Here is a 27,959-nt window from a genome sequence, read left to right as displayed (position 1 = left end):
TTTTTTTTCAAGAAAGCAATATTCAATTTTCGAAATTCATGATGAAGAGACACGATGTTAAGTAGCCTAGATGGTAGTATCGTGAGATGTTGAAAGAAGTATAAAGCAAGGGCACCGTAGATAGATCCGAGCCTGGGCCGCGATTCCGTGGAGCGGGGGCGGCGGCAGCGGCGAAGTGGAAGGCAACCAGGAGGCACCGACAGTAGCTCCCAGACAGTGACTCCGCGCGTAACGACATGTAACCGGTGGACAGATTTTGCTGTGCGTTATGTCATCGATGACAATTGTTCGACATCGAGGCGAATTCGCGCACGGTCAAGGATAAGAAAGTGTCTGGAAACAGCATCGAACCGTATCGTAGGGAACGCGAGCGAAACTCGCCCTGAAGACGGACCTTGAAGTCGCCGCGACTCGAGTCCAGACAGTGGAAAGGATTAAAGAATTTCGAGGAGAGAGATTTAGGGTGCGACAAGGCCGGTGCAACCACCGTGTAAGTAGACAGAGCAGCGAGGTTGAGAGAGAGAGAGAAAGAGAGAGAGAGAGTGAGAGAGGGAGAGGAGAGGCGAATGGTTTCGAGAGAAGCTCGATGGGTCGAACGTACTCAGTGCTGCCAGCCGTAAGCTCGACGGAGTCGACGCCGCAAGCTCGATGCAAATCGACTTTGTACAGATGCCTCGATGAAAATCGACGAGCCCGTTGATCCTCCTCTTCTCTCGCGTTCACCGCCAGTTGTCAAGGTTCGTTAGCCTGCCGTACGTCGACGACCTCCGGTATCCGAGTATCCGAGTATCCGAGGCGAACTTCCTCGCTAACCGACGTATTATCTCACGGTGGAACCACGAAATTCCGTGCGACCGGTGTCAGTGAACTCATCCGGCAGCCTTCTTCTTGTCGCACCGAAAGAAGCCGAGGACGGAAACGTGGAGGTGTAGAACAGAGCGTGGCCTATGTGTCCGGTGCATCTGGCTCGCGGAAGCGCTGGGTCAACAATGTCAATGCCCTTAAGATCGATCGTTGCTTGCTCGAAACTGACTTGTTTGTTAATGGACGGTGAGAAATTGACTTCAGGGTGAATCGTAATTAGCCGGGCTGTGCGAGTCCCGTGATCCGAACTAATTACTTAGCCGATGGAGAACCGTGTGGCAAACGTAACATGGAATATGGTTCACTATCAATCGGAGAATGTAACGAAGGCTGAGGTGTAAGGAAGAAGTTGATGCATCGAGAATACGCCAAGTATCCTGAGGATCGGTCTATCCGTCGGTGGAAAAGGAATTGAAGGTTACTCGACGAAGTTTGGCGAAGAGTGGTTGCCAGAAGAAGCCGTCTCCGTGGACGAGTGGCAGAGTAATAACCGCTCGTTGGATGGAGTGATGAGCGGGGCCCCTGCACGGGGCACAGCGCCCCGTCGTCAAAGACGTCATCATCATCATCACCACCATCATCATCAGAAACATCAGAAGCTTCGGGACGAGCAATCGTCGGACGAACCGGAAGAGAAGCGTCCGAAAGTAAATCCGATATTCCTGTGGGCCTCGCAGCGAGAGCAAAGGATCGTCGAGGTGAGATGCGAGGATTACGACAAGAGGAATCGCATCAAGCTGACGAAGACCGCGCAAGGATGGCGTTCCATACCGAGGACTGCTTCCAACATGTACTCCACCGAATTGGGTGTCACTTTCCAGAGGAGCAGCACCGCGAACTCTTCGAATTCGTGCGTCACAAACGAAGAAAAAGACAAACAAACCGGACGCGTCGCCGTGAATCTTCAGCATATCCCGGCGAAAGAATTGGCGAACGGCCGTACCAACGGTTTGCTCGACAGACACGCCGGAAAGAAGAGGAGTTACGATGAGATTGATAGAAAGCTCGAACACAGACGAAATTATTCTTATCCTTTGGATGAATTGCGACACGGTAGCAGAGTGCAAACCCAGTGGAACGAGGAACGACGAAGAGTGCCATGCTCCGATGACGAGGAGGATGACGACGACGAAGAAGACGACGACGACGACGAGGAGGAGGACGAAGAGGACGATGAGGAGAGGGACGAAAATGAGAACGAAGTTGTGGAATCGAATAGGTTTAACAAAGACTCGATTAGATGCAATGGAAGAAGTAACCTGGAAAGGTTGCAGAAGGACAAGCTGTTCCAGCCGCGAGTCGTGCTGGAACAGCTACACTTTTCTCGATTGCCTGAGGGCGTTCATCAAAATGTCCTTCAGAGACGGGAAAAAGAGCAGAAGGGGCAGAACGAGGATGATGTTATCGGCGAGGAGAAGGCAGTAGTAGATAATGAAAAAAGAAGACACATGAACAAGGCGGGCATTCAGGATATACTGAACATGATAGATGCGACTGCCTCCCCGGTTCTAGCTACCGATACTCCTAGCGCCGATCTGCCCGTCGACTCTACGAAAACCTACGAGATTCTCAACGAGAATTTTCACGCTGAATCTAGCGAGAATACAATCAAAGAGTCGTCTAATTCAACGGTGCTGATGGAACTGTCTAGTAAAATTAAAGAGCAAACGAGAACCGATCTGATCTCTAGCTACCATCATCAGGAGGACGAAGTTAAGAACAGTGATAATCTTGCTGATGATAAGATAGAGATTCGCGAAGAGAAAATTCTCGCCAGCTACGACACTGAACACGAAGATGGAAAGAAGAAGCCTCGGATAAAAGACGATGTGATCATTGTGTCTATAAAAAATAGTACGGACTCGAAATCGTGTAAGGTTGTCGAGGCGGACGGTGGACTTGGAACTCGAGCAAAGTGCAGATCGAACTGTCGTACAAAGTGGCAAAACGTGGTGACTGTGAACGATGATACTCAGTTAGAGGCGGAGGAAGAGCGACCCGACGAACCGGGAGAGCCGATCAAACTAGATTACAACGATAGTTCAAAGATTCTAAACGCGCTTAGGAACACTCCAGGACTTTCGGTGTCTATAACGAGAACCCACACGCCGCCGGAGAGTGCGAAGAACATAACGATACCTTCGACCAGGCCAGCGTCGAAGGCGTCGTCGTCGAGCAGATCGCCGGATTCGCAGGCGGAATGCGTCGAGAGATTGATGAAGAACGCCGACTCTGCGACCGAGGCGCGAGGAACGTCATCTCCGAAAAGTCTGCCCGGTCTGTCGATCATCATTCCCAGTTACCGATATAGGAACCCTCAGACAGTGGCGACGCATTCCACGAGCCCTGCCAGCGCGAAGTCGCGCGTCGAATCGCCGGAGAGTACCGTGAATTTCCCGAAAAGCGACGCGTACGCGGACGGGTCCAAGCTGGACGGATTCCCTCACGAGGAAGACGAAGTCGAAGACGAAAGAGAGATGGAGGAAGACGAGGACGATTGCGACTCGCAAGTGTTGGAGGATCTCAGACGTCAGAAAGCAGACTCGTTGGCGTACGAGTCCGACAGAGACTATTACCATAGGCAAACGGGCAATTCGGAGGATCGTAGAACTCCTCTGGAGAACGCGAAGAATCAGGCGCAGTGGATAAGCTCGAGCAGAAGCAGCGAGGCGCAAGCGAAATGCAAATATCAGGATGTAGAACATTTCGACGAGCAAGTACTCGAGGAACTGCGAACCCGCGGTACTGTTGTCTCACCGCAGCCGAGTGGAATTCCCTGTTCACCGGCTTCCAGGAGGCCGTCTTCGGCGTATCTCGAGAGACTACTACCTAGTCCTCCTTGTTCCGTGTCCTGTTCCGAGGACGCGAAGAACGATTTAACTTTGAAGGGTATACTGTCGTCTCCTAATCAATTAGAAGCAAGAGACTACGAGAAGCAGAAGGAGATATCCATCCGCTGTGAACAGATACCCAGTGATCATCTTCCTGTTCGGTCAGACCACAGCAAGGACACCGAGAGACCCAGTGCGAATAGAAAAGGGAGAAGCTTGCAGGTTCAGAATCAGGAGACGAGGAACTCGGCTAGACCAATGTCCAGCGGTGATATCCATAGCACGTATCTCGTGACGGATCGCGCCACGCCCAAGAGGCCGATGTACACCGAATGGTCGGTCGGTAGGCTAAAGGGCCAGTCGAGTTCCTATCAGAAATCCTGCGGTAAGCTTCGGGTGCACACCATGGAGGAGGCTTGCACCACGTCCACCGGCACGGACAAGCTCCTCGATCCTGCTAGTCAGCTTAGAGAATTGATAGAGACGTCCGGACATCTGATTCCCGATCCTCTTCTGGTACCCAGGGATTATCTTCCGGGTCTGGCAGCAGCGCCGGCCAGCGAAATTCCAAAATTACTCGCCTCCAGACCGGAGCTAAGGCTGCCAGAAGCACTGACCAGACCTGATCTCCTCAGGGATCCAGATTTACTGGTCATATCCCTGGCCCATCTTCAGCATGTTCTCGATCACGGCGAAGGTCCGGTCTCCAGGTCGAGATACTCTCATCCGAGGATCAACAACGGCACTAACAAAGGATCCGGTCACGCGAGCTACGGGATGAAAAACGCGTCCCAAACGAGACCGAAGCTCAGCTGCAAACCGATCGGCACTCTAATGCCGGCGCCCATCGATCTATCCAGTAGCAGGAGAAGCAGTCCTTACCCGCCGTTACTCAAGGTACGGAGCGGGTTGCTTAAACAGGAACCGGAAGTCAGCTCCACAGCTAGTTCGCCCGACGACTCGCAACTATGGCATCCTCTGTTCGGCAGGTAATTTTCATTCTTATTCTTATTTCTCTCCTTATCTAATTTCCATTCCATGATATTTTCAAGTATAAACGACCATAATCGCTCTTGGTAAATTACTTTACTTACAAATTCTGTATGATCACGGTGAAAGGGTTAAAATTTCATCTTGCCGATCCCTAATTACCAGCTTAAAGGATTAACTCGTACACAAAACAGTATTCTGTCGCGTTTGTTTCTTCAAACGCTTTGTTCTCCTGTTTGGTTTTTTCTTTCACGATAACGTAAGCCTTTTGATCGATGTTTCTACGCGAGATGCAAATACATTGAACCTTTTTAATCACGTCAGTGTACAGGGTAAGAATTTCAATAGGGCCAAAGAGTAGGAACGTCCACATTGTCTTACGTGTTTGCGTACGAAACGCTTTTCAGCTAGATTCTTTTCTCTCCCTGTGCTATTATTCAGTCGATAAAGATAATTATGCCTGGTTATTTTGCTCGCATTCTGGTACGCGAACCGGGAGAAGGAAATATCGCGCGTGGAACACGTTTGAATGAAATAAGTCTGGTCTGTATGACGTCGACTGTAATTAATGCGAAAGAGTGGCGAACGAAAGGGTACAAAAAAAAAAGAGGAGAAAAAAGGAAACACGATGAAAAGCATGTTAAAATCGAGAGTCCGCGGATTAACCTCTCGCTGCATCCGCAATCTGCATCTAGATCTCAAATCAAATTGCAGACAGGACGTTGCCGCTTTTAGAAAAGATGTTAGAAACTTCATTGTGTTAGCACTGAAACATCATTTATGGTATATAAAGGATTCGAACTTATTTCGTGTAACGTTCAGTTTGATTCGAAAGTGTTTGCAATATTCTTGAATTCTATTTCTAATTATTAATATCTAAGAATTATTATAATTATAATTGGCGAATTTATTTGTCACGCACAAGGCGTCGGAGGAATGCGGGATCGTTCTGTTGAATGAGTAGAGCTCGTCCATCAGAAACCAAGAGTCACCGAGCAACTTCTGATATAGAAGACATACCACATTCACCAAGTGTCGTAGCGATCAATAATTAAGTACCAACATCTCGCAAGCCAGGTATTATTCAATCACCAACAGGAGATTGGTCTTAATGAATCCAGAGAAAATTCTTTACGCGTCGTTCTTACAAAGTCGAGTCACAATGCTGTAGCACCGATCGCCACTGATAGGTAGTCAATTTTTTTTATTTGAAAATTTGAAATTTCTATGCTTCTCTATTTCCATATTTCTAAATTTCTAGACTTCCAAGTTTAGTAATAAAATTACTAAGGTACAAAATTTCTGTACTTCTAAATTCCCGAATTGCCAGTGATCTGTGTCTCGAAATCTCTAAGTTTCCAAATTACCAAATTACCGACACTGGCAATACTCGCACAAGTCCCTCCGATAAAACTTTGGAAAAATAGAAAATTTCGAAGCTAGCAAAGGCATGATAGCGACAAAGCCGGTACACCGTGACCTAGGTGGTAGCACGTTGATACGAGTTACGGTTGGCGATAGTGTGATCATTTGCATTTTAATATCGGCACCGCGATAGCGACTGTATCTCGCAGACTCCACCTCCGGTCTGTCAGGCTGGTTATAACGAGCCGATCGACGTGCATACATGACCACCGTTAAATATTTAAACGAGATCGAACGTGGTAAACTACTTTGATATCTCCTACGTTGAGAGACACGAACACGGTTCCTCGCAGCGCCGTGTCAATTAAAAACCATTGAATTTCAACCATTTGCTTAACCCTTTCCCAAAGAAGAATCTTAAATGTTCTTAAGCCTTGAACGATGGAACTGGGTCAATAATAATCTAGATGTAAAAAGAAAATCATATTTCTGAATAAAAATGAAATTTTTACTTGAATTACGTCAAGGGATAAATTATCGATTAAATTTATCGTGGCTGTTTAAATGACGAGAAATGCGATTGACGTGACATTACGTAAGAAGAAATTATTTAACACGTTGTCAAACAGGTGCTTTAAATGTTAATTAATTCTTACCATCAGCATCACTGAATCTGAATAGAGTCTTCAGTTATGTGACAAGTGTTGTTGACGTTTATTAAGACGTTCGTATCTTGATAAAAAGTACGAAAATAGTAATTATAAGATCGTTGAGAAATAATTATTTTCTATCGTACTAACGTATAAAAAAATGTTCAAGAGTAATGAGAAGAGAATTAGAAAAGTGTTATATCAGGGATAATTAAAGAGAAAAAAAAAATTGTAATGCAATTTATACGACTTAGTTTGGAATGTCGAAATAATTGGTGAAGGGGAATCATTTGATCACGTAGATTAGATCATTCGTTCCGAGACGAAGAGTCCGAATTCCTGAACTTTCTAGCAGTTAATCTTCGCTAGAATATCGGGACTAAAGTAGATCGCTAGTAGTCGAGTAGCCATGATTTATTTATCGTTGAACTTTTGCCATACTAATTTTCATTATATTTGAAATAGAATAGTAGCCCGACTTTCCACTAGAAATTTCTATTCCATCTACTAATTCCAATTTGAAAATTGTTAGATTCCTCTCAGTAATCTCTTTTGTTACAAATTTTTCAAACTCACTTAAAAAAGAGTTATAATATCGACACTAGGAATTTTCCAAAGGTCCTCCGTTCTACCCTTGAAAAAATCTCGAAAGTTTTGATTTTATACAGATCGTAGAATGGACGGTGGAATCTTTGGAAAAGGTTGAAGAACCTTCTCCAGGCTGATCGTAATGTTTCTCACGAGGTGGTCGAATTCTTGATGGCCGATCTTGTAACACGTGGCCTCTAATTGGTGATCGAGACTTCTCTAATTAGGACTGCGTGTTCCACGATCAGCAATTGGCACGGCACGAAAGTGGGTCGTGGCTCCGTGTCTCGCCCTACGTTCGTTGTCTACGTTTTGCCACGACGATCTGCTGTGTTGCGCAAGCAGATATTTCAAATTCATTGCCTTCACTCCTGTCTCGAAGGATTGATAAAGATATCTTTCATAAACGCTTTCATTGTTTGTAGTTCGCTCGAGAAGAAAATAGTATCAGGCTCGATCTTGGAATTCTTTATGCTTCTTTTCTTTATTTGGTAAAAAGATTGTTCACAACTTTCGATGGATTTCGATTAAATTTATTAAAAATAGGATTAAAATAGAGAAGAAAAATCACAGTTAATAGAAGATGCAAATTATTTTATTAGTACAATTGTTAGAATATGAAAAGTATAATATTGAAAATTTTAATTCAACTTTAAATGAAAGTAATCTCGAGGCCACAATGGAGTTGTCGCGACGTCAATTAAAAGTTAATGAAAATAATTTTCAACTTTTTAAGTGTTACTTCGTTTCAGTAGAGAAGTCGTTACCTACGATTCAGTATAAGTCATTACCACCTTCAATTCTCCTATTCTCTCCATTACTCCTTATTGTGACTTACCCATTAAAATTACCTTCATTGTTGGCTTGATAATAGGATTCTCGACTGGGAAAAGTTTTTCCTCGGAATTTAAACTTCACCTTGAGAGTAAGCTAAGAACCCGCTGTGAATTCAAAATACCACTAATTATTATTAAAACCGCAATGGATATAAAATTATATATTTTGCTGAAATTCAAAATACGCAAATGACGTTTGAAGAAATATGCAATTCCCTTTGAAAAACAAAATTGACATTGAAATCTGTGGGAACTCCTTCACTTCCGGAGGTGTCACATACGTCACACGATACTCTATTCAATACCAATTAAGTTTTCTTAATGACATGTCATTTTTCTATCTTCTAATAGCTTGATTTATTCACACGAGATATACTGTATTGTTAAATTATTGGATTTTTAATTTTCTTTTTTCTTTTGTTTCGCTGAGTTTCTACCAAGTTTTCAGAAGTTTGCCCTACTCCGTGGCGGTTAGATGCGATAAAGCAAATGAGTATTTTATTGTAACACTTTGGTACGGCGTCGCGACGCAGGAGGAACAGTTTCGAACGCCCTTTCGCTCCGTCGGAGCACTTGTGTAAACAGCATTAGGATGCTACTCTCCGCGTTGCGCGATGAGCGGACGGCTTTAATGAGAGGGAGAGGGTATTAAAGGAGGGTTCTCATGTGACGACATGAACGTTCATCGATCGCAACCGACGGGAATTCGAAAGCCGCAGGCCAGCTACAGAGGGAGAGTGCAGGAAATTAAAATCAAAGCCGCGTTTTAACCGTTTTGCTGGAGCCTCATTCTGTCGACGACAGAAACAGCTTTCCGTTGTTTCGATACCGACGCGACGATTCGTCGATTCGTTGTTTTACCTCTCGTTTCAATATTCCACGCTTTGAAACACATTATCCGATAAAATTGTTGAACGCTTTTTTTTTTTTTTTCTCTCTCCCGGCCGTAATCGAGCGGCAAATTATGGACGTCTTCCGATTGCATTTCCACACGATTGTCCGTATTATTGCCGGCGGATGATTATTAATTTTTCTTCACCTCCTTTTTCGCATTTATCCATCTATTCTCGTTTGCTTATTTTTAGTCCCCACCTGCGGAAACAATTTGTCTCGATTAACTGTTTCATCACTGATCAAAGAATTATTCGGTTCATGGTAGATTCGTTTGTCGAAATGATTTTATATTTTTGTAAACAATCATATTTTATCTGAATTATAAAAGTATTATCTATATATAAATATGAACTGTTCAGACAGTCAAAATTTATATTTATTTAATCTTATATTATTGCAATTTAAATTTAGAAAATTGAAAGGGATTTCATACAGTTGATACATTTGAACAGCAGCGCATTGTTTCTTGAAATTATGCGTCCGACTTATGCTACTGACTTATACTACTGCGCTGCCGAGAAGTCGCTTTAATTACACGCGAAGCTACTGCTTGTAAATTCGAAACGAACATCGGCCCGGTGTTTTTCGTCTGATGAGGAGAAAATTCGAATGTTGACCGATGAAAAATCGTATATCGACTTGTCTATCAATGTTAGCCGAGAATCGCAAGGCTGGTCACGATTTACGATGCGTCCAGTTGGATCGGTCGATGCTCGCCGGCCCTGAAGGCTTACCTCGCCTACGTCCACGCCCACGTTTCTACCGAAGAGAGAAAAAGACAGACAAGAGAGAAACAAAAAGACAAGAATAATAAGAACTTGTATCTATCTCTCTCTTCATCTCCAATCTCTATATTTTTCTCCTTCATTCCCTCCCTTTCCTGTTTTTCCCAACCTTTTTTAAGGGACGGACCAGCTAGACCAGTTTAAAAAACACCACCTTTTGGGGAATTTATTTTTAACACTTTTTTCAATAAAAAATTTTTCCATAAAGGCAGAAAAGTAATGGTAATTGATTGAAAAATTTCATGGGGATCCTTAGATCCCATCTCACCAATTAAGGATTAATTTCTAGTTTTACGACTCTCTACCCTGCTGGACACTTCTTCAATCGTTTTTCCCTTTTATTTTCCTGTACACTTCTAATTGACTTTCTTTTGTCTTCTCCTTTATCCTTTGTCTTCTTTTATATTGTGAGAAAACAATGGATCTCGTCGCTATTTAGACCATTACCCTTGTTAATAATGAATTAGTTTTAGAAATGATAATTAACCCAATAAAGGTGCACATTTTTGTTTCTCAATTTCTCAATTTCGTGTAGAATATGTACACTTTAGAAATAGATCGATGAATACCAGCGACACGAACACTTCCGTGGAATTGATTCGAAAGCGTCTTGCGCTTCCTCGATCGATCAAATTCAAGGTTGCTTTCTAGGTTTCATGATTCGTTCAAGTAGTATATCTTTGCCTTGAATAGATTGAGTTGATCGATTCCGTAGGTATTCCTTTGTCTTTGACAGAAATCGCTTTCCTTGAAATTCATCAAGGGTATTAAAACCAAAATTTTCTATCCTCAATATCCACCCCAAATTTGGGATTTTCATATTTTTTGCTTATCTTTAATAGCGCTTGTTTGAAAATAATTCTCTTCTTTTATCGAACACTTTCAATCATAATTTACACTCTGAAGGATGCTATCATTAGCAAGATGTATCATTTTCTTCTCACCTTAAATTATCGATTGGTAGAAGCACGCTCGTAAATAACGACGCTCAATTTAATTAGAGAATTATCTTCTCAAATGACTTTATTAGTATAAAACATAATTAAATATTCAAGTTTTATTATGAAACAGTGAAAATAAATCCAAATTAATTTAGTAATTTAAATTCAATGAAATTATTTTCAAATAAATGTTCTATTGTCAAGGAATAACGCGTGTTGAACAATACTACATCGTTGCTCGACGAACGTTGTTGCGGTCGTTTCTGCGAATTAGATTAGCGAAAACATTTCAAGGCGACAATGTCGACGTTCGCGTGAATGTACAGGGTGTCGTGTAACCAGTGGTACAAGCAGAAAACGAGATGATTGTTTGTGCAAAAGTAAAAAGAGAACATTTTTTTCATTGGACGTTTCATTCTTCAAAAATTCCATAAACATCGCGAAACATTTTCAAAAGTTTCAAAAAACATTGTCGGTAATAAACAAAAATGAAGAAAAATTATGAAGATACATTTCATCCCCCCCTAGTGAAATAATTAAATTATAGATTGATGAAAGAAATTGAAATTCAGAAAATTGGAGCTACAGTTAAAACAAAGTGTCATAGAAAGAAATGTTGAACTACGAATTTCTCTTTCATTCGTAGCAGCGATGGTTACACGACACCCAGTATACGCAAAACTCGAGTATCAATGACGTGTGTTGCTCGCTGGTAGTCATTGCTGTCTGGACTACTTGAACGGGCCAGCGTGTATGTACTTACATACTACTGGGCACATCGTACCCTACAAAGAGAAGAGTATGATACTCGAGTTACGCGAGATACGTGAGATACTTGTCGATACTCGAGATACCTGGCTCGAGGACACCAAAGGAGGAGGGGGTCAGAGACAGCTGAAGTCGGTTTAAAAGCGTACGGATTACGAGAAGACACTCGAATTACAGAAGGTACGGGAACTGCGAACGCGAATCTCGGTCAGTGGTCGCAAGAAAGTGCACGATCTAGTTTTAATGACGCCATTGGCATTCAGGACGCTCGAATCTATTTCTAGAGCCGTCGCTTAGGCTACTTTGAGGAATTATGAATTTTATCCACCGCCTTTCGGTACACTCTAAATCACTGGAGGTAGAGCTTATCATTGTTGTTTTTAGAATTTTCAAAAATAATTATTTCATCAATTACATAGTTTCTTTATTGAATTTGAGGGAAAATTACTTTGGGATTGAATAATGTTTTGCATTGTTCTCTACATAAAGGCAATCCACTAATTCACTCATATATTTCTGTCGCCTCTTCATTAGATTATTTACTTAGCTACATCAATACCCCTAATTGATCCGATTGATTGATCCCTGTTATAGGATTAAATTTCAGGGCATTTGTAGCGACAGAGGGCTGACGAAAACGGACATACCGTAACACACATGGCAGTGATTTTAGGGCGGTAGAGATTTGTACTTAGCTCTTGGGAACCATGAGACCTCTCTCACGGATCGATGTTCGTATAATATACTAGCTGTATAGACAATGTGTTCCTGCAGCTAGATGGGTGGATTCTGCTATGTACGTTCGGTTCATAGACCCTGGTCAACGATCCAATCTATCTCTCACGTTTTAAATGCTATTCCGGATCATTGGTTGATTCAGAAGTCATAAGTTTATTATTAGGTTGTGAATGTCTGACATTTGATGACATGAAAGTATAGCAAAGTGGCATTTATGGTATATCAATATCAAGCTTCAATGATGAAAATAACTGCACAAAGTTTTTATTAACTTTTTTAATACCTATAAAATAACTCGTTGCTAATTATTGCAAATAATGACTGAATACAAAGTGAAAAAATTATTACTACTCTATTATGGTATCTCATCCATGTAACTTTCGTGAACAAAGTTTTCTCGTATCTCTGCAAATAACGGAGATATTTAGGTATTCTCTTTCTCGTGGATCATCCTGTGTACAAAGGTTTTCAAACTATTAAACTACATAATATCCAACTTCCATAAATGCTATTATGTTTGCTCATGATTCTGGGCTGTTTTACGTCATGGACGGAATAACAATGCCAAAATGTTATACAAAAGTTACTGTTGCCTAAAATTTATCATCAATTTCCATGTAGAAATTGTATCTTTATACAAAAGTGTTATTAAATTAGGTTTTTTTTCTTAAATGTACTCTCTGGTGAAAAATTCTAAAAACGTGAATTTATACGTAACTGCGATAAGTTCAACAGTACACACGAAATGGGCTATTTCAGCTCACCTACAAGCTTTAATATTTCTTCCATTGTACAGGCCACGGTATATTTCCATCCAGTCGACATTTTCATTCTTGTCTCTTTCCCTCTCCCTCTCATTGCCCCTCTTTCTCGTTCTTTTTGTAGCCGCGGAAAATTTTCATTCGTATAATGTTTCGTTGTGCCATTTACGTTGAAGTCGTCAATGATTCCTCGCTTACGTAAAAACGGTGAAAAAACAAAATGCGACGATGTACGAAAACGAAAATACGATGAAGTAAGCTTTCAGTTATGAAATTCAACCGACAGTAGAATTAGGCGTTCAAAATAGACAAGAATCTTCAAACATCGAAAAAATAATAGATTGTTCTACAATTAGTCTAGAATTTTGTCAAAATACATCTACCAGTGTGGTAGATGTACAAGGAACAGAAGGTTTCTTAAAAATCCAAAGTATTTTCGTAAACGTTGTAAACAAGTGTCCATGGAGTCGTTTCATCGTTGTACATTCATGAATAATACAGGTCAGGTTAATTTTGGACCTGTTTCACTTGTAACATATTTGCACAAAGGTCAGGGGACACAAAGCACGTGTCACCAGCCTTGCCACGTGTCACTCTTTTCACCAATATTTCCTCCCCATCTTTCGTACAATTTATATGTACAATAGAATCAGGGATGATAGGTGTTCATCACTGTCAATTTATGCATCTGTGTATATAGAATTAAAGGGACTTTTTCGTACATTAACACCGATAAACCAGATTTTCTGGTTGGCTCCTGCGAATAAAATTAACGATATATCTCCTTTACTACAGAATTTTAATTTTATTCATCTTAATTAAAATAAAATAATCTTCTTGGATGAAATATATATGTATTTTATAAGTCATTACATGTCAGTTTGATTTTTAATATTTCTTTCCAAGAAAAATTGCAAGAATTTCTGAAGAACAGCCACCCATAAGAAAGGAACGTCCAACTTTTTATAAAATTTATGAAATTCCCCGTTTCCTTATCGGAACGTCATCTGACTGGAAGGATATCCAGCAAGAAAGTTCAATGTCCAAGGGACACGTGCGAGTACGAAGGTCAAATGACTTGCGAAATACGAATATCCTGTCCTCTGACGTTGTGGTTCTTAACGCGACCACCACCCCCCAGAGGGTTTAAAACCGAAAAATAAGAAAAACTACACCTGTATGTAATATAGTTATGTAGATACATTCTCGAGGAAAGGGTCGATAAACTTTGCCTGACACGTGTACGGAAGATTCTACATCGGTTGTGTATTCGATTTCGCGTAAATTTGCAAACGTGGCAAAATTGAAAATATTTTTCCGATTCTCTCGTGTCTATCTATACATACTGTAATTTTTTGGTTACAAATTTCTTATGAATGAGAAAAGTGAAAATATTATGTAATAAGGGTAGTATGATATTAATAGTAAGTTATTTTTTGCCCCTATTTGCTAGAATTTTAATTAAGTGTTATCTCACCGAGAATCGTTTCCTTGATCTGAAAGAGGGTGCAAAGTCAAGTGAAATCGTTCACCAGCTGCTGAGTATTTCTGGGAAGTCAGCAGAATTGCTGGCTCCCATTTATCCTTAGATTAATCTGTTTAACACGTTCGGTACAACGATGTTTACCAATCAATGGTGTCACGAATCTAATTTAGTCAAATAATTGCTAAAGAAGACAGATTTAAGAAAATGTTAATTTGCAAACTTGCAGAGATAGATATATAAAAATTAGGATTTTAGAAATTTACATATTTTAATATTAGAGACACGTTAAATTAGAAACACGTAAGTTTTCTGGAATATGATCCAAGAAGTGGACGCTGCACGGAAGTTAATCTCTTAGATATTAATTTAATTTCAGGAAATTTTACACGTGTGTCTAAATTAATATTTTCAAGATAACTCAAGAGATTTTATTTATCATCGTAACTTCAAATTTTCTATCTCGAATTTATATTCCTTTAGAGATTACTCGTTTTTACACATTTTTGGAATCGAAAGAAATAATTCCTACAACTTTTTGAACACCCTACATAGGCAGAGGGTGGGTTCACCTCCGTGTCGTATGACGTGGTGGTGCTGGTGGAACGGGAGAAAGAGACAACCTAAAAGGGAATAGGTAATGAGAATAACATAGAAGAGCCATAGAAAGAAAGAGATTGTAAATAAAACTGGGCAAAGAAAGATAAAGAGGGTGGGGTTAAGAGAGCAGTGATAAAGTTAGGGGAAAGGAAAGTAATAAAAGAGAAAGGGAAAATTCATAGTGGAAAAGGGAAGAGAGGAAGTGTGTTGTGCGCACGTGCGGGCCAACAGCACCTCGATCGATCCTCCTCGTTTCGAGGAGTCGTTAGAAGCGGAGTACCGGTACTCTTCGAGCTGCTACTAACAGCCGTACGTCAGACAGCCGTGTACTATGGCACTCGAAAATTTTCAGCCACGCGAAACTAAGGAAACACTCCTTTATGATGACACTTTTATTCTTAAGTGTTGCCGACTTCGGATTCACCGGCTATAGTTTTTCGTTTTTTTTTTTTTCTCCTAACAAATTGATCTGAAATTATATCTTCTTCCTCTATCCATTCGATTCTTCACGATCTCAACAACTGTTGACTGTATTTTTTATTTTAGAGAAAGAAAGAATTGGTGTATGAATTTCTTTTGATTAATATTTTTATTTAATTATTTTGAATAGGAGGATAGTAAATAAATAAAACGATCAATCGCAGTAGCGTTTGAATTGTGTCAAAGTAAAACAACAAGGAAAAATGAAGTTATATTTAATCGATGAAAACGAAGGTAACCTTGTGAATTCATTATTGCGAGGAAATTATACTCTCACTGTCGAGGACTTATCATTTTGCTTGCTTAATTGACATTGCAAATCGAGCTGAAAGTACGAAAACGTAAGTGTTGTATTCATTAAGGAATTTAATCGAGGTCGTCACATTTATGACAAGAGAACTCTTAATCGAATAACGAGCTGTATTTCAGTAATGAAGCTCGTTATCGTTCGATGACGATTAACAAACTTTGTATACTTATCGTGTCTATATACGTAAGAACTGTGGCTATTAAACAGCTGAAAGAAAAAGAAGAAGATATTAAACGAAAAGACAAGCGTATTAAGAACTCTGTATGATTAACACGTTTCAAGATTTCCTTTTTCCTTTTTGTTTAAAACGACGCATATCTTCTTTCATTCATGAATAAATCACGAAAAAATTAATACGAAGTGATAAATGATCTTAAAGATAGCAAGCAACAAGAGCTTCAATAAGTTGAACGTAATTACGTGTATTTTTAATTGAGGCATGCTCGTTGAATAAGTGAATTATGAACGCCGATCCGGCGTTTTACTTCCTCTATAAATATGTATAGACTTTGGAAAAAGAGCGAGCAGGATAATGTAAAACGGGCCATTATACATATAAATGGTACGTTAAATTTCTTTATACTCTTCGCAGATAGTACACGCATCTTCGTAACCTGTGAAGGAATAAGAATTAATTCAATTTTAATCTTTTTATTGCGTTACACTCTGAGAAGAACTTATCTAACATTTGATGACATAGAAGCATTGTACACTGTACATTTGTACAATGATACATTAATTTGAAGCTTAATGTTTGAATGACTGCATACTTGTTTCATCATTATTTTTAGTACAAAATGACTAGTTCTTTATTTCATTACCATTTGGAATATAAGCAGTTGAAAAGTAGGTATTGTTCATTCCATCGAAGAATCAGCCATTTTGTGTTAGTAATATTAATAAGTGCTTCATATAAATATTTTTCTGAAACTTTTAGCTTTAAATTGATGTAACATACGCGGTATTTTATGACACTTTTATGTCATGAAATCGTGTCAGACTATTTATACTTCAAGGTTGGATATCTGATATAGTGCAGTAGCATTGTTCGTTGCAATTCATGGCTACTCATTTTATGTTAATGAAATCACCGAAAGCTTTGGATAGTTATTTTCATGAAATCTTAAGCTTTAATTTAATGTATCACAAGTGCCATTTTGCAACATATCAAACTTTCCATGTCTCAAAGTATCCATCCATCTATTATATTTAAAATAAAGGGGTTGAAATCTGACAAAAAGGATCGTTATGACTAATTAATCATGTCTGATTTATAGAATACAATCACGAAATTTGAACGATTAAACTATTCCAAACGTGTCTCATAAATCATACGAACCTTTTTTTTCATTTTCACGATATTGACAGAGGTTCGCAAGAAGCTAAGATCTTTTTAATCCGTCGAATATCAGCATCGATTTGTCGTCGACTTAATGAATCGCGAGATTTACAAAGAGACGATGAAAAACGTTCGTATAGCAGACAGAAATTTTGCTGACAATATCGCGAGCTTCTGTTATGATTGTATCCTCTCAACGGGGAGCCTTCGAGTTGGATGAAAAAGCACAAGTTCTGGCGAACCTTCGATCGCGATTTCATATTTCATAACCGATGTGCTCGTTCGAATGAGAAAAGAAGCGACGATACGACGGGAAAATTAATTGCTTCTACTTTCAAGTAGCCATCCTGTTCATCGTATGAATGAACTGTGTGTTCACTGTCTCGTTTTTCAACTGTTTTACATGCACGAAGAGTTGTAATTATTCATATACGTTCTTTTTGAAGAAAGATAGTAATAAAAATATATTATGACACATGTAAGATTAGTAATAATCTGCTTATGAGAAATTACGAAGGTTGGGTATCGCCGTCATTCTAATGGGATCTTGGAGCCAAGAATAGAGCAGTTTGAAATTTAAATCCGCGATTCTTAGAGCGAAAGAAAATCGAGTTATTGAGTCTAATCTTGTTTAACTCGATGATATACACGTATAGTTTAATTTAAATTTATGATCTAATTAAAGCGTTGTCGCGTTAAGAGAATCTGTCTACTTTGTTAAATTTCTTTTCTGTCAGAATTATTTTGCATTCAACATAAAATGAAAACAAAAAAAAAATGAATATAGTATGAAATACAAAATTGAATTAAAAGTCCGAGGGTTAATTCACATAATCTGTAAATGGAAATAGAAAAGAGGGATATGAATAGCAGAAAGATTAAGAGGGGTAGGAAGCCCACTTATCTTCTTTTCACTCTCTTAACATTAGTAATTATGTAATTAATATCATTCACTACTATCAATTAATAATATCAACAACTAATTATTACCTCGATAACATATCATTACACGCTATAACATTATACAACGAATAAGTAAATTGCATAAATTCTACCATGATGCAGATTTTATCAAGATTTTTATTTCATTCCATTTACGAAGTCTTATTTTTATCACGGCAATTATAATTCTACCTCGTGTAATTGTTAATTTTATTTGTCCGGTAAAAACATTGAATCTGCACCACCAGTAGTATGATGCTCGCAGGATACGGTTTTAGCTCTTGGAACCTGCGCCTGGTAGTTAGAGAACATGAAAATAGAGAAGGTACTTACTTATAGTTGTCCGTCAGTGTTGGGATAAAATTCTAGGGTCCCATACCGACTTCTGGTAGCTAGGGACCATGAAAATAGAAGAGGTCTACCGTGCGATAAGGAGCGGACTAATTTAGAAAAGGGCAGGCAAGGTCCCCACCTCCAAGTGACGTCACAGCAAATCAAAATTGGCGATGAATAAATTATTAATTACTGACTTTTAATAAGCAATTAATTAACTTTTATGACCGTTTCTTACAAAAATTGTGTGAATAAATAGCTGGTGCATTAGACTTCACTGTTCAGTCATAAAAGTGCTGAAATTAATTACGAGGCACTAGAAAATATCAAGAATGTCGATCGTGTGCGTGTTTCTAATTAGTGTCACTTTGAAATATTTATAATTAATTAATTATAGACAGAGCACTTGCGAAACCTATATGTAAAAGTTGTTACGGGCGTGTACTTTAAGAATCAATCATAAAAGTATATAAATCATTTGCGGGAAACGAGTAATTAATATTTTTCTGTCGCGAATTATAATTAGCTGAGTGACGTCAGGAGAGGAGGAGTATATTAGTCTATCCTTGTCGCACAGTACACTCCGTCTACCTCCTTCACTTTCATGTTCTCTAGATTACCAATTCGGACCTAACCTACCTAACTAACCTATCCTGTTAACCTAACCCGCTAGATGGCACTGTTAACATCATTAACTAATCGATGAAATACAATGGAACAATTTTTTTTTTTAAACAATTACGTATTTAGGTGTATATTTATTCTCTATTTATTCTACTGTTAAAATTTATTAAAATTGCCTTAAAATTGCGACAGGTCCCAAATGTTTGTTTAGTTTTCAAACAAATGATATTTTTAGATTAACAATGCAACAAAGAGATATTGTTTCCCAAATGCAAAAAATTTATGTTAATCATGAACAAAAGGTATGCACAGAGAATTTTTTTTTCAAAATTGCTTTGTGACTCAGAAGAAATTCGTATTGGGAAGAATTTAATCAAGGTGAAACAGAACTGAGAATGGTGAATGATGGTATTGAATGAAATTAAACAGTCGTGTTAATCTACTGTCTGGATGCTAAATATTTGATCCATGTGTCAGAAGTATGCAATCTTATTACATAAATTGAGATTAAGTATACAGGCCATATGAGCAATTTAATGAAATTTCAATTACATTTGTAGGTAATAGGAGTACATAAAGTAGTAGAAGTGCACGAGTGTATAAGTAATTATCAGTATTTTTTTGAACTTTATTTCAGTAGATATTGATTTCAATAAATCAATAATGCTTTTCAAATAACATAAATTCAAGTATTACCTCGTTTGTAATTAATCAACAATCCCACAGCTGGACGAGCCATTATAAGGGATATCAATTTTTAATTACCACGTACCCGATGGATCTCGATGCATTATATTCACAATTGATAGAGAAACGGGATACGACGGATGTAACGCAACCTTGTCCTTCTTTCAATTAAAATGGCACGATTACGCAGAAAAAGGATACAATCTCAAAAGCTTGTTACGTTATTTTTCTCGCTCGAAGAAGCTGTTGCAGCTTTCGTGTCGCGGCCATGGTATGAAAATAATTCGGTTAAGAGAGAGGAAACGCTCGACGTGAATACGATAACAGATTTATCAGTCGTTAATACTGTTCGGGGAAAGAGAACCGCTTTAATTCCCGGCAACACGAATAAATGAATCGACACTTTATCAAGAAGATGAATTGATGCTTTCAGAATTTATTTTAAATAATGCAATTAGAAGTTCTTTAATAACATTGTACCGAGGAAAGTCGTAACTTATCTGATATATTATTTATATCCTGAAATATGCAAATTTTACGCTCACAGGTGTGATAAAAAAATATTTGGCTTCTCTTCTTGATTCATTTAGATGCATCAAAACAAGGCGGTATCTGTGTTACACACAGGTATTGTAACGATTGAATTTTTCTTACACGCAACACTGTCTAACTAATGACCAATAACTCAAGCTTGCATTTTTATGGTATTTAATGCTCCTTTCACTTCACGTCTTCAAGCCAGGCGTCTGAAAGCGTCATGTTTACACTCGTACAACAAAAACTGTGCAATGTAGAATTTCTTAACAATTACTTGACTACTGTATCAATGAAAAGCAAGCAGTTCTTCAATTTCATATCACTTTTATTCATAATTGACCTCAATTTACATTGAATAACAATTCTGAATAACTGTGACTATAGTTTATTAAAAGATGTAATTTCTCATCAGTATCTGCAAATCTGATAATCTCGTTTGATGAAAGCATCGCCATATGGATTTTATATCTGAACCATAGACTGGTCGCGATTAAAATCACAATCACCGAATGCCCACGCGGTCGTATGATCGTTGTGAAAGTAATCGTACAATCCTGTTCTTGTTTTTCAGCCAGAAGAGACAGCAACAGCAACAACAGCAACAGCATCATCACCAGCAACAACATCAGCATCAGCATCAGCACCAGCATCCCTCATGGCACAGAACCACCTTAGCATCTTGACCATCGTGACCGTGACCCTGACCACAAGCCAAGTAGTCCTGATACTAGGGGAATCTATTCTCACTAGCGAAGAAACGTATCGATGCGATTCCTTCTGCGAACAACCCTGCAGAAGTCGTCGAAATGATAAAAACACGAGGGGAGAATCTTCAACGTTGATGTTTCAACACACTTCGAACATCCACTCCGACGTGTTTCTCTTGGTCAAAGCTCTCTGCTTTGATCATCTTTGTCGCACATAGGGTGCCCCATGTTCGTCGTGGTTACCTTTACTGTACGTAAAGTCTTTGTCGTGAGTCTGTTTTCTGGAGATCTTTTTTTCCCATGTGTGACACAGAGTTTTCGTTGAGTTTTTTCAGAAACTGCTGTTCCTAATTTTCTTCGCGTTCTTCGCTTTAGATTCGCGACGTAGAGCATCGAGGCTCGTTTCAGATCGCTTTCGTTGCCAGGGTATTTGCGTATGGCAGCGCGAACGCGTTAATCTATAATTAAAATTCTACAATATGTTGGTAAACATTTGAAAAATTAAAAAATAAGAAAAAAGCGAAGAATTAATACTTTTCCACTTGGGGGAAATTGATGTTTTCGTTTTAAGCACTTGATAGAAATATCGCGGACGTCCTACGTTGATTATTCTTCCCCTGGTTGATACGTTATGGGGGCGAGTGGTATCCAGGGCAACAGTGCAATATGCGAACGCCGTGACGAAACGAGAATTCTTCATATCACAATTATCTCGTTCGTGGGTATCTCTAATTCAGTTGATCGTTTTTCTTTCGACAACTTGATTTGTAGATTATTATCGTAATCATGGCAATCACTTTTGGTATGTTTCAGTTTCTGTACCGAGTGCTTGAAGAAACGAGGGTTCAGAATTTACAGGGTAGATAATACTTACTAAAAGAATAAATAATTCTTGATAAAGATACGATGAAAAATGAATATTGTTAAATTTATAAGGAATTTTCTTGCTTCGGGAAATTATAGACTATCCTGCTATATTCTTTCTCAGATGTCCGCAGAAAGTATTCTTCGTGTCTTCCTTCCACTTTCATGCAGACCTTGTATCTTGAAAGAATTTCTAACTTTGAATCATTTGATTGGCATCTTAGAGTACTCTAGCAATATTCAATTTGTTACCTATTCTCAATAAGAATTATTTGTTTTATTTTCCAAGTATTATTTACTCTCATCATTTCTAATCCCTTTTTCTTTTTTTTTTAAACGCATCGTAGATGCCGAAGGGAAGGCAGAAAGATTTTTACGGATAACGATAGGAAAAGTGTTGCAATCAGCACCAAATTGGTTTCCATGGCTGGATCTTTGTACTGGTGGCAAAATGGTGTCTGACTCATTCGTTCCTTTAGAAGAAGTAGATCGATCCGTTGTAGCGAGTAGCAAAAGGTATTTAACCGCAAAGAGATAGAGTGTTAAGATTCAGATAGAGATAGACTGCGAATCGGGAGCAGTATGTAAATAAAACTCGCGTGTTTATCGTGCTGTGCGAAGTGCAATGTATCATAAATGGATGTAATTTCATAGAATTCCACTGCGACTGTACCATACGTGTATCCGTAGGTGAACAGTGCATAAAGATACGCGTTGTCTTGGGAGCACAGTAGGATCGTTGTGTTTCAAATGATCATCCATACTGTTCGCATTAGACCACCGGTGCATCGGCAAGCGACAAAAATGTTTATAACAAATGCGTTTACATAGGTACGTTCAGAAATGTCTTCGATCGTAAGCGATAAATTGTAATTTTACCGAAGAGTTATTGCTTAAGCAACAAATTCTCTGCTGGCAAATTAATTCTAGTCGATGCTAATTGCGTTCGCATCGACGTGACTGATGACGGTTGTTGCAAACGTCATTGCTCCTTACCTGAAACGACAAATTGTAATCAATTACTTTCTCCTTTGATTGTAAATTAATGTAGTAATTACCAGCAACGAATTCTCTGCTAATAGATTAATTCCAAGTAACGTTAACTATTTGATGATTTAAAAAAATTGTATACATTGCTTGCTAATGCACTAATGGTGTTATATTTTGCTTTTACATACTGCGAACGGGATTTTTTCTTATTAATCGATTTCCCTGTGATTATTTATCAACATTAAATTTGTGCAGATTATAGTAACATTATTTAATTGTTATCTCAACTACGTGCAATTTTAATTGAATATGATTTTTGTACAAATATCAAAGATTGTTACAACCAGAATCATTTGTTTGAATGATTGTGACTGATTTCTGGTTGACGTGTAATGTATCGAATTAATTTCTCTCCGTTTCGATTATGCTGTTTCTCCAAATTTTTATTTGAACCGTCGAATCAGTTGCGATTGTTATTCGCCCGTTGTTGTGATCGTTTCGTACTATGATAATTATTTTTTCGAGCATCGTAGTGAAAAAGCGTAATAAGATATGTACACGTAATAAGCGGCAGAACGTGCAATAACTTTTAATTGATGCGTTTCAGATGGATCGTCACGACGATCGTGATCTTTTCTCATGATTCTGTCCATCGAGACGTATTAGTCCGCTATAAACAGATATTTGCATCCTATGTCTAAGTCGAGTTTACATGCAACAAGTGAAGTATGCAGATCGTTTATGCAAATTAACGAGGAAGTTAATTCTTCGCACGGACAGTCTCAGCTATTTAAATGGGCAATGCTTGCTGAATCGAATGTGTAGATTTATTTGAAAATTCGTGAAAGGTGAATGATTTTTTTCTTTTCTTTTTGATACTGTCAAGCTTCGAAATCGATACGACCGGTGCTTGCGTATCCGCTGGTCACGAAGAACTTAATATAGCTTACGACTAATTAGGTCAAATCAATTTTTTATAGCCTCCATCCGTTAAGGTTTAAATTGTCCCATGAACTACTTTATTAGAATATTCTTGGTTATTATTTCAGCATGAATGGAAGATAAAATGAGAAAGTTTATTATTATTGTGTCAACAGATTTATATTTATATTTATATTTACTGCGTGAAATCAACGAAAAGGTATAAGATTATAGATTGCAAAAATGAACTAAATTATTATTTAATATAATTTATTGTACTTCGTTTAATAATTAACAGAAATTTAACAGATTAGATAAAGGAAAACATATCAAGGGCGTCATTTTGTACATATGTACTTTATTTCATTTTTCTTTAAATCACAAGTACCTGCAATTGTTACATTGTTTTTCTTTATAAAGAGAAATTATTTTTTGAGTTACACTTGTAAACTCGACTCTGACTAACAGAACAAAGCTATTGAAATATTATTTATACCAAGACCATGTATCGAAAAAAGAGAAACTGTGACTATGCGCGTCTGAAATGACGGAAAATAGGTGCTATTCGATAGTTAAAAAAAAAAAAAGGAAATGAAAAGATTATTTCGGTGAACGAAAGGCACAGAAAATCGTATATAGGTAGGGTCTTATTAGGTAGAGAAAATATTTTACATAATATACACATAGGACGTGCAAATGTATTGGAGCATCCACGACTGAGTGTATCTGTTCGTACACGAAGAACGACTGTCTAAATATTTCTTGGTGTTTGCCATTAATTCGATAATTCAGTACCTTTATAACTCGAATTTCAAAAAAGAAAATTGAAGAAATTTTTATATACTTTGGGGAACTTTCGAAGAAATGAAAATCATAAGATCCCGTTTAGAAAAATGCAATGTGTAACAATTTATTTAACTTAGCAACTCTGTATTTATAATAAAAACTACTAGAAATCGCTTTCACTTTGCTTACAGTTCGTAAAACACGTAATTGAATCGTTCGAATTTGATCGAATTAATTAAATTTCATTGCACAAAGTAAGAAACGAACATTTGAAAATTTGAGGACAGTGAAATTTCTTCTGAAATAAGGATAAAATTTTGGAAATTATTTTTATTGGGACGTTACGAGTTTGATATAAGCGAACGAAATGTTATTTTATTTCATGACTAACGAAGAGCTGATTTATAAATGTTAAACTGGCAAACATCGGGAAAGTCGATAGTTGTCAAAGAGAACTCGAATTACTCGGCTGCGACTAGAATAATAAAAGGAGAACACCGACATTTCTATGGGATGAGGTTTCATAACGGAATTGTACACTATTAATTCGCGTATCCAAAATAGATGATGCATTCTCGATGTCCGATTATAGACGTTCCCGGTTTGCAGTTAACAGGTTGCCGTGTGTCATTCTGTTTCGATAACGATTCATACTTTCCATGATTTATGGATGAGGAAAATGTCCTACATCGCGTAAAGTCATACAGGCGTGTTAAAAAATTCAATGAGCTATATATGTGTGGGAGTGTATGTGTGTGTGTGTTACATTCTCGACGAGTTTATGAAGAATGTACTCGATAAAATACACGATAAGTCCTTCTTACCACGAAGAGGTATCGACACGATTCACGTTACTTCGAGGTTGAAAATGTTAACTTCCCTTCCTTGAAGAAAATATGTACTAAACATTCTTCTAAAGACTTTCAAAGTCTATGATTCACTTTCTAACTATTGAATAATTAATTTTTTAATACCATAGAAAATATCATTTCTCGCTGAAAAATATTAATTAATACAAAGAAAAGTAAGTACTAAGCAAATGAACTTATCCTTACTATAATGACTTTTTTCCACATTTGTGGAAGAGTTTTTCAGAAGTACACTAAACGAGTAGAAGGATGTCCTTGTTCTATATCATGGAAAAAATATCTTAAATATTTTTATTGCGACAATTTTGAAGCATTTAGATAGAGACTGAAAAGAGACTGCTCGACATCGTGTTTACTGCGATCGTGGTTCACAATTAATTAATTATTATCATTACTATCCTTCACTACCACGTGCCACGTGGAATGTATAGATTTATACTTGTTTGTTTATTTATTGTTAGGTAGCAAACATAAAGAAGAAGAAAAAAGAAACCACGAATGAAGGTTCTCTGTGCAGAGAGGAGCCAATTTTTAGATCAACCTTGACTGTTTAGCCTTTAGATTTTATTAGCTATATAAGAACGACTAAAACATTATTTTGTTGATATATATATAAATATATATAAATATATTGTACGACATTATTGATTATAAATCATAAATAATCTGTAAATATACGAGACCAACGCAACATCGCATCTTATTTTCAAAAATCATTCATACTGTCCTTTTACTATCACATTTTAACACTGCTGATATAATTTGTTGTTAATAATAAGAAGAAGAAATTTTCATGAATTTATAGGTAAATAAATTAATAAATAATGAATTATGACATATACCTATAACGATTTGTTAATACAATGTAAATTCAATCAATAACTAAAAAATTACCAACAATTGCTCAAATAAGCATATACACGTAAAATATTACACGTTTAGCTATAAATTATTAATAGAAACAAGTAGAGATAAGCTCAATTTCTAGAAGTTTCTTATAGCAGGTTTGAAATTGGCGCACTATAAAACATGCTATTACAATTCGATTATTGATTTAAATAAATTCTTTTAATACTGATATAAATTAATTAATTTCAGGAAATACAGCTGAAGTATTGATTTATGGCCAACAAAGTCATTTAAATATAATAAAGGAAAAAACATAAAATAAAAAAATACAAGTGACAAGACTCAGCAGTATATCGTACAGCCGCCATCTTGTTAAGACGCGCGCGCGCGTCTTAGCCACAAACGAAAAATGGTCTGTGAGTAGTGTGTCGAGAGTACATAGCATTTTTCTATTACAAGATCGTTTTATGTTGTTTATTTTTGTGCAGAAATTGTGCCACAACGTTGAATCAAGTTGTATTACAATTAATATCGCGTTGACTGTATACAAACGGCGTCGCTGTCAAAGAAACGTGCCACCGCGTTTGATTGGTCAGAACAAAAAAATCCGCGAAGATGCAGCCTACACGAAATGCCATATAATGCGACGCAAATACAACAGTATGTGTAGCGATTGGTTTAGCATCGATTCCGGGAAAAAACATTCAATGGATATTTGAATGATGGACTTCGACGATGTGTAAATTAGAGTAAGTCCATTGGTATACTATAATGTGTGACGCACGAGAATATATGAATGCACACATAAACGCACACTTCAAAAAGGTAGAGGTCACTAGCCTTACGTACCACGGGATCGTGTTCTCGTTTTACTTCGGTACCGTGAAAACTTCTTTGGAGTAATAACGTATATTATCTCGACCGAATTGTTTCCGTGATTGTCAACCATAATGTAAGAATTAGAACACTTTTCGAAAGAGGTGGAAAGGCAGAAAAAGACAGAGAGAATACAACAGGGTTGATTGACACGTCTCTGTGGTTTTATAAACTCTTCCAGTGCGCAGTATTTTATGTGCCTTCTATTTGTCCTTTTCGATTTCAACATTTGTTATCTCTATTCGAGATTGTCACTCGGTGGTATTTTTTCGTTTGCCCATTCATTTCATCTACTGTCGCGATCAAATTGTCAAAAAGAAAATAAGTGAGGTTATGAACGTGTCTAGCAATAATGTTACTTTTTGATGGTGTTATTAAGTAACTTTCCACTTAAATAAATGTCGCGATTTGCTTTGAAGTGCATTTTATGTTGTGAACACAAAAGTGCATTCAACAATGATGTTGTAATGTGAAAGCATATAATAGAAGGTAATTCAGAATGCTTCAGACGCAATTATAACCTTTTGTTCATTGGCAAATCACAATAAGAATGACGTATGAATAAACTATAATTTTCTTTATATAAATTATAGCATTTTCATCTATTCTTTTTTTTGCGCATATGAGTACTATGTTTAATTGCTGTAAAAAAATGGTGACACAGTTGTTTGGGCATCATTTATACAGAAAGCACTTTCATTTAAGATTATTTATTATTTACTTTACATCATTCATCTATTATACAAGTATA

At 37.7% G+C, this 27,959-nt stretch overlaps 2 protein-coding genes across 9 annotated transcripts in view; both read left to right on the top strand.

Moving 5' to 3' along the window:
- The first annotated feature begins 47 nt into the window (after positions 1-47).
- On the top strand, positions 48-26,226 carry LOC117605385 (uncharacterized). Of its 4 annotated transcripts, XR_004581675.2 has the most exons (4): positions 48-4,684; positions 20,918-21,771; positions 21,867-21,912; positions 22,265-26,226. XR_004581675.2 is itself a non-coding variant. In XM_034326659.2 (2 exons), exons 1-2 carry the CDS (start codon positions 1,374-1,376, stop codon positions 21,027-21,029), a joined length of 3,423 nt encoding a protein of 1,140 aa, XP_034182550.1. In that variant the 5' UTR covers positions 48-1,373; the 3' UTR covers positions 21,030-26,225. The 4 variants fall into 4 exon arrangements, 1 of the variants encoding a protein (XP_034182550.1); XR_004581674.2 differs by having other exon boundaries at positions 21,867-26,226; XR_004581673.2 differs by having other exon boundaries at positions 20,918-21,912; positions 22,265-26,225.
- A 486-nt stretch (positions 26,227-26,712) lies between these two features.
- LOC117605386 (uncharacterized) overlaps positions 26,713-27,959 on the top strand; it is a 30,032-nt gene continuing 28,785 nt past the window's right edge. For 2 of the 5 annotated variants that reach the window (XM_034326664.2, XM_034326663.2), the window contains exon 1: positions 26,713-27,081. The gene's annotated coding sequence lies outside the window, so the exon portion shown is untranslated. Of the gene's footprint in view, positions 27,082-27,163; positions 27,698-27,959 lie in introns of those variants that run through there. The other 3 variants (XM_034326660.2, XM_034326662.2, XM_034326661.2) reach the window with 3 other exon arrangements.

The sequence above is a fragment of the Osmia lignaria genome, chromosome 3, assembly GCF_051020975.1.
Source record: "Osmia lignaria lignaria isolate PbOS001 chromosome 3, iyOsmLign1, whole genome shotgun sequence".
Taxonomy (NCBI): Eukaryota; Metazoa; Arthropoda; class Insecta; order Hymenoptera; family Megachilidae; genus Osmia; species Osmia lignaria.
The sequence above is the reverse complement of the archived record's forward strand: the minus strand, read 5'-3'. Positions and strand labels throughout refer to the sequence as shown.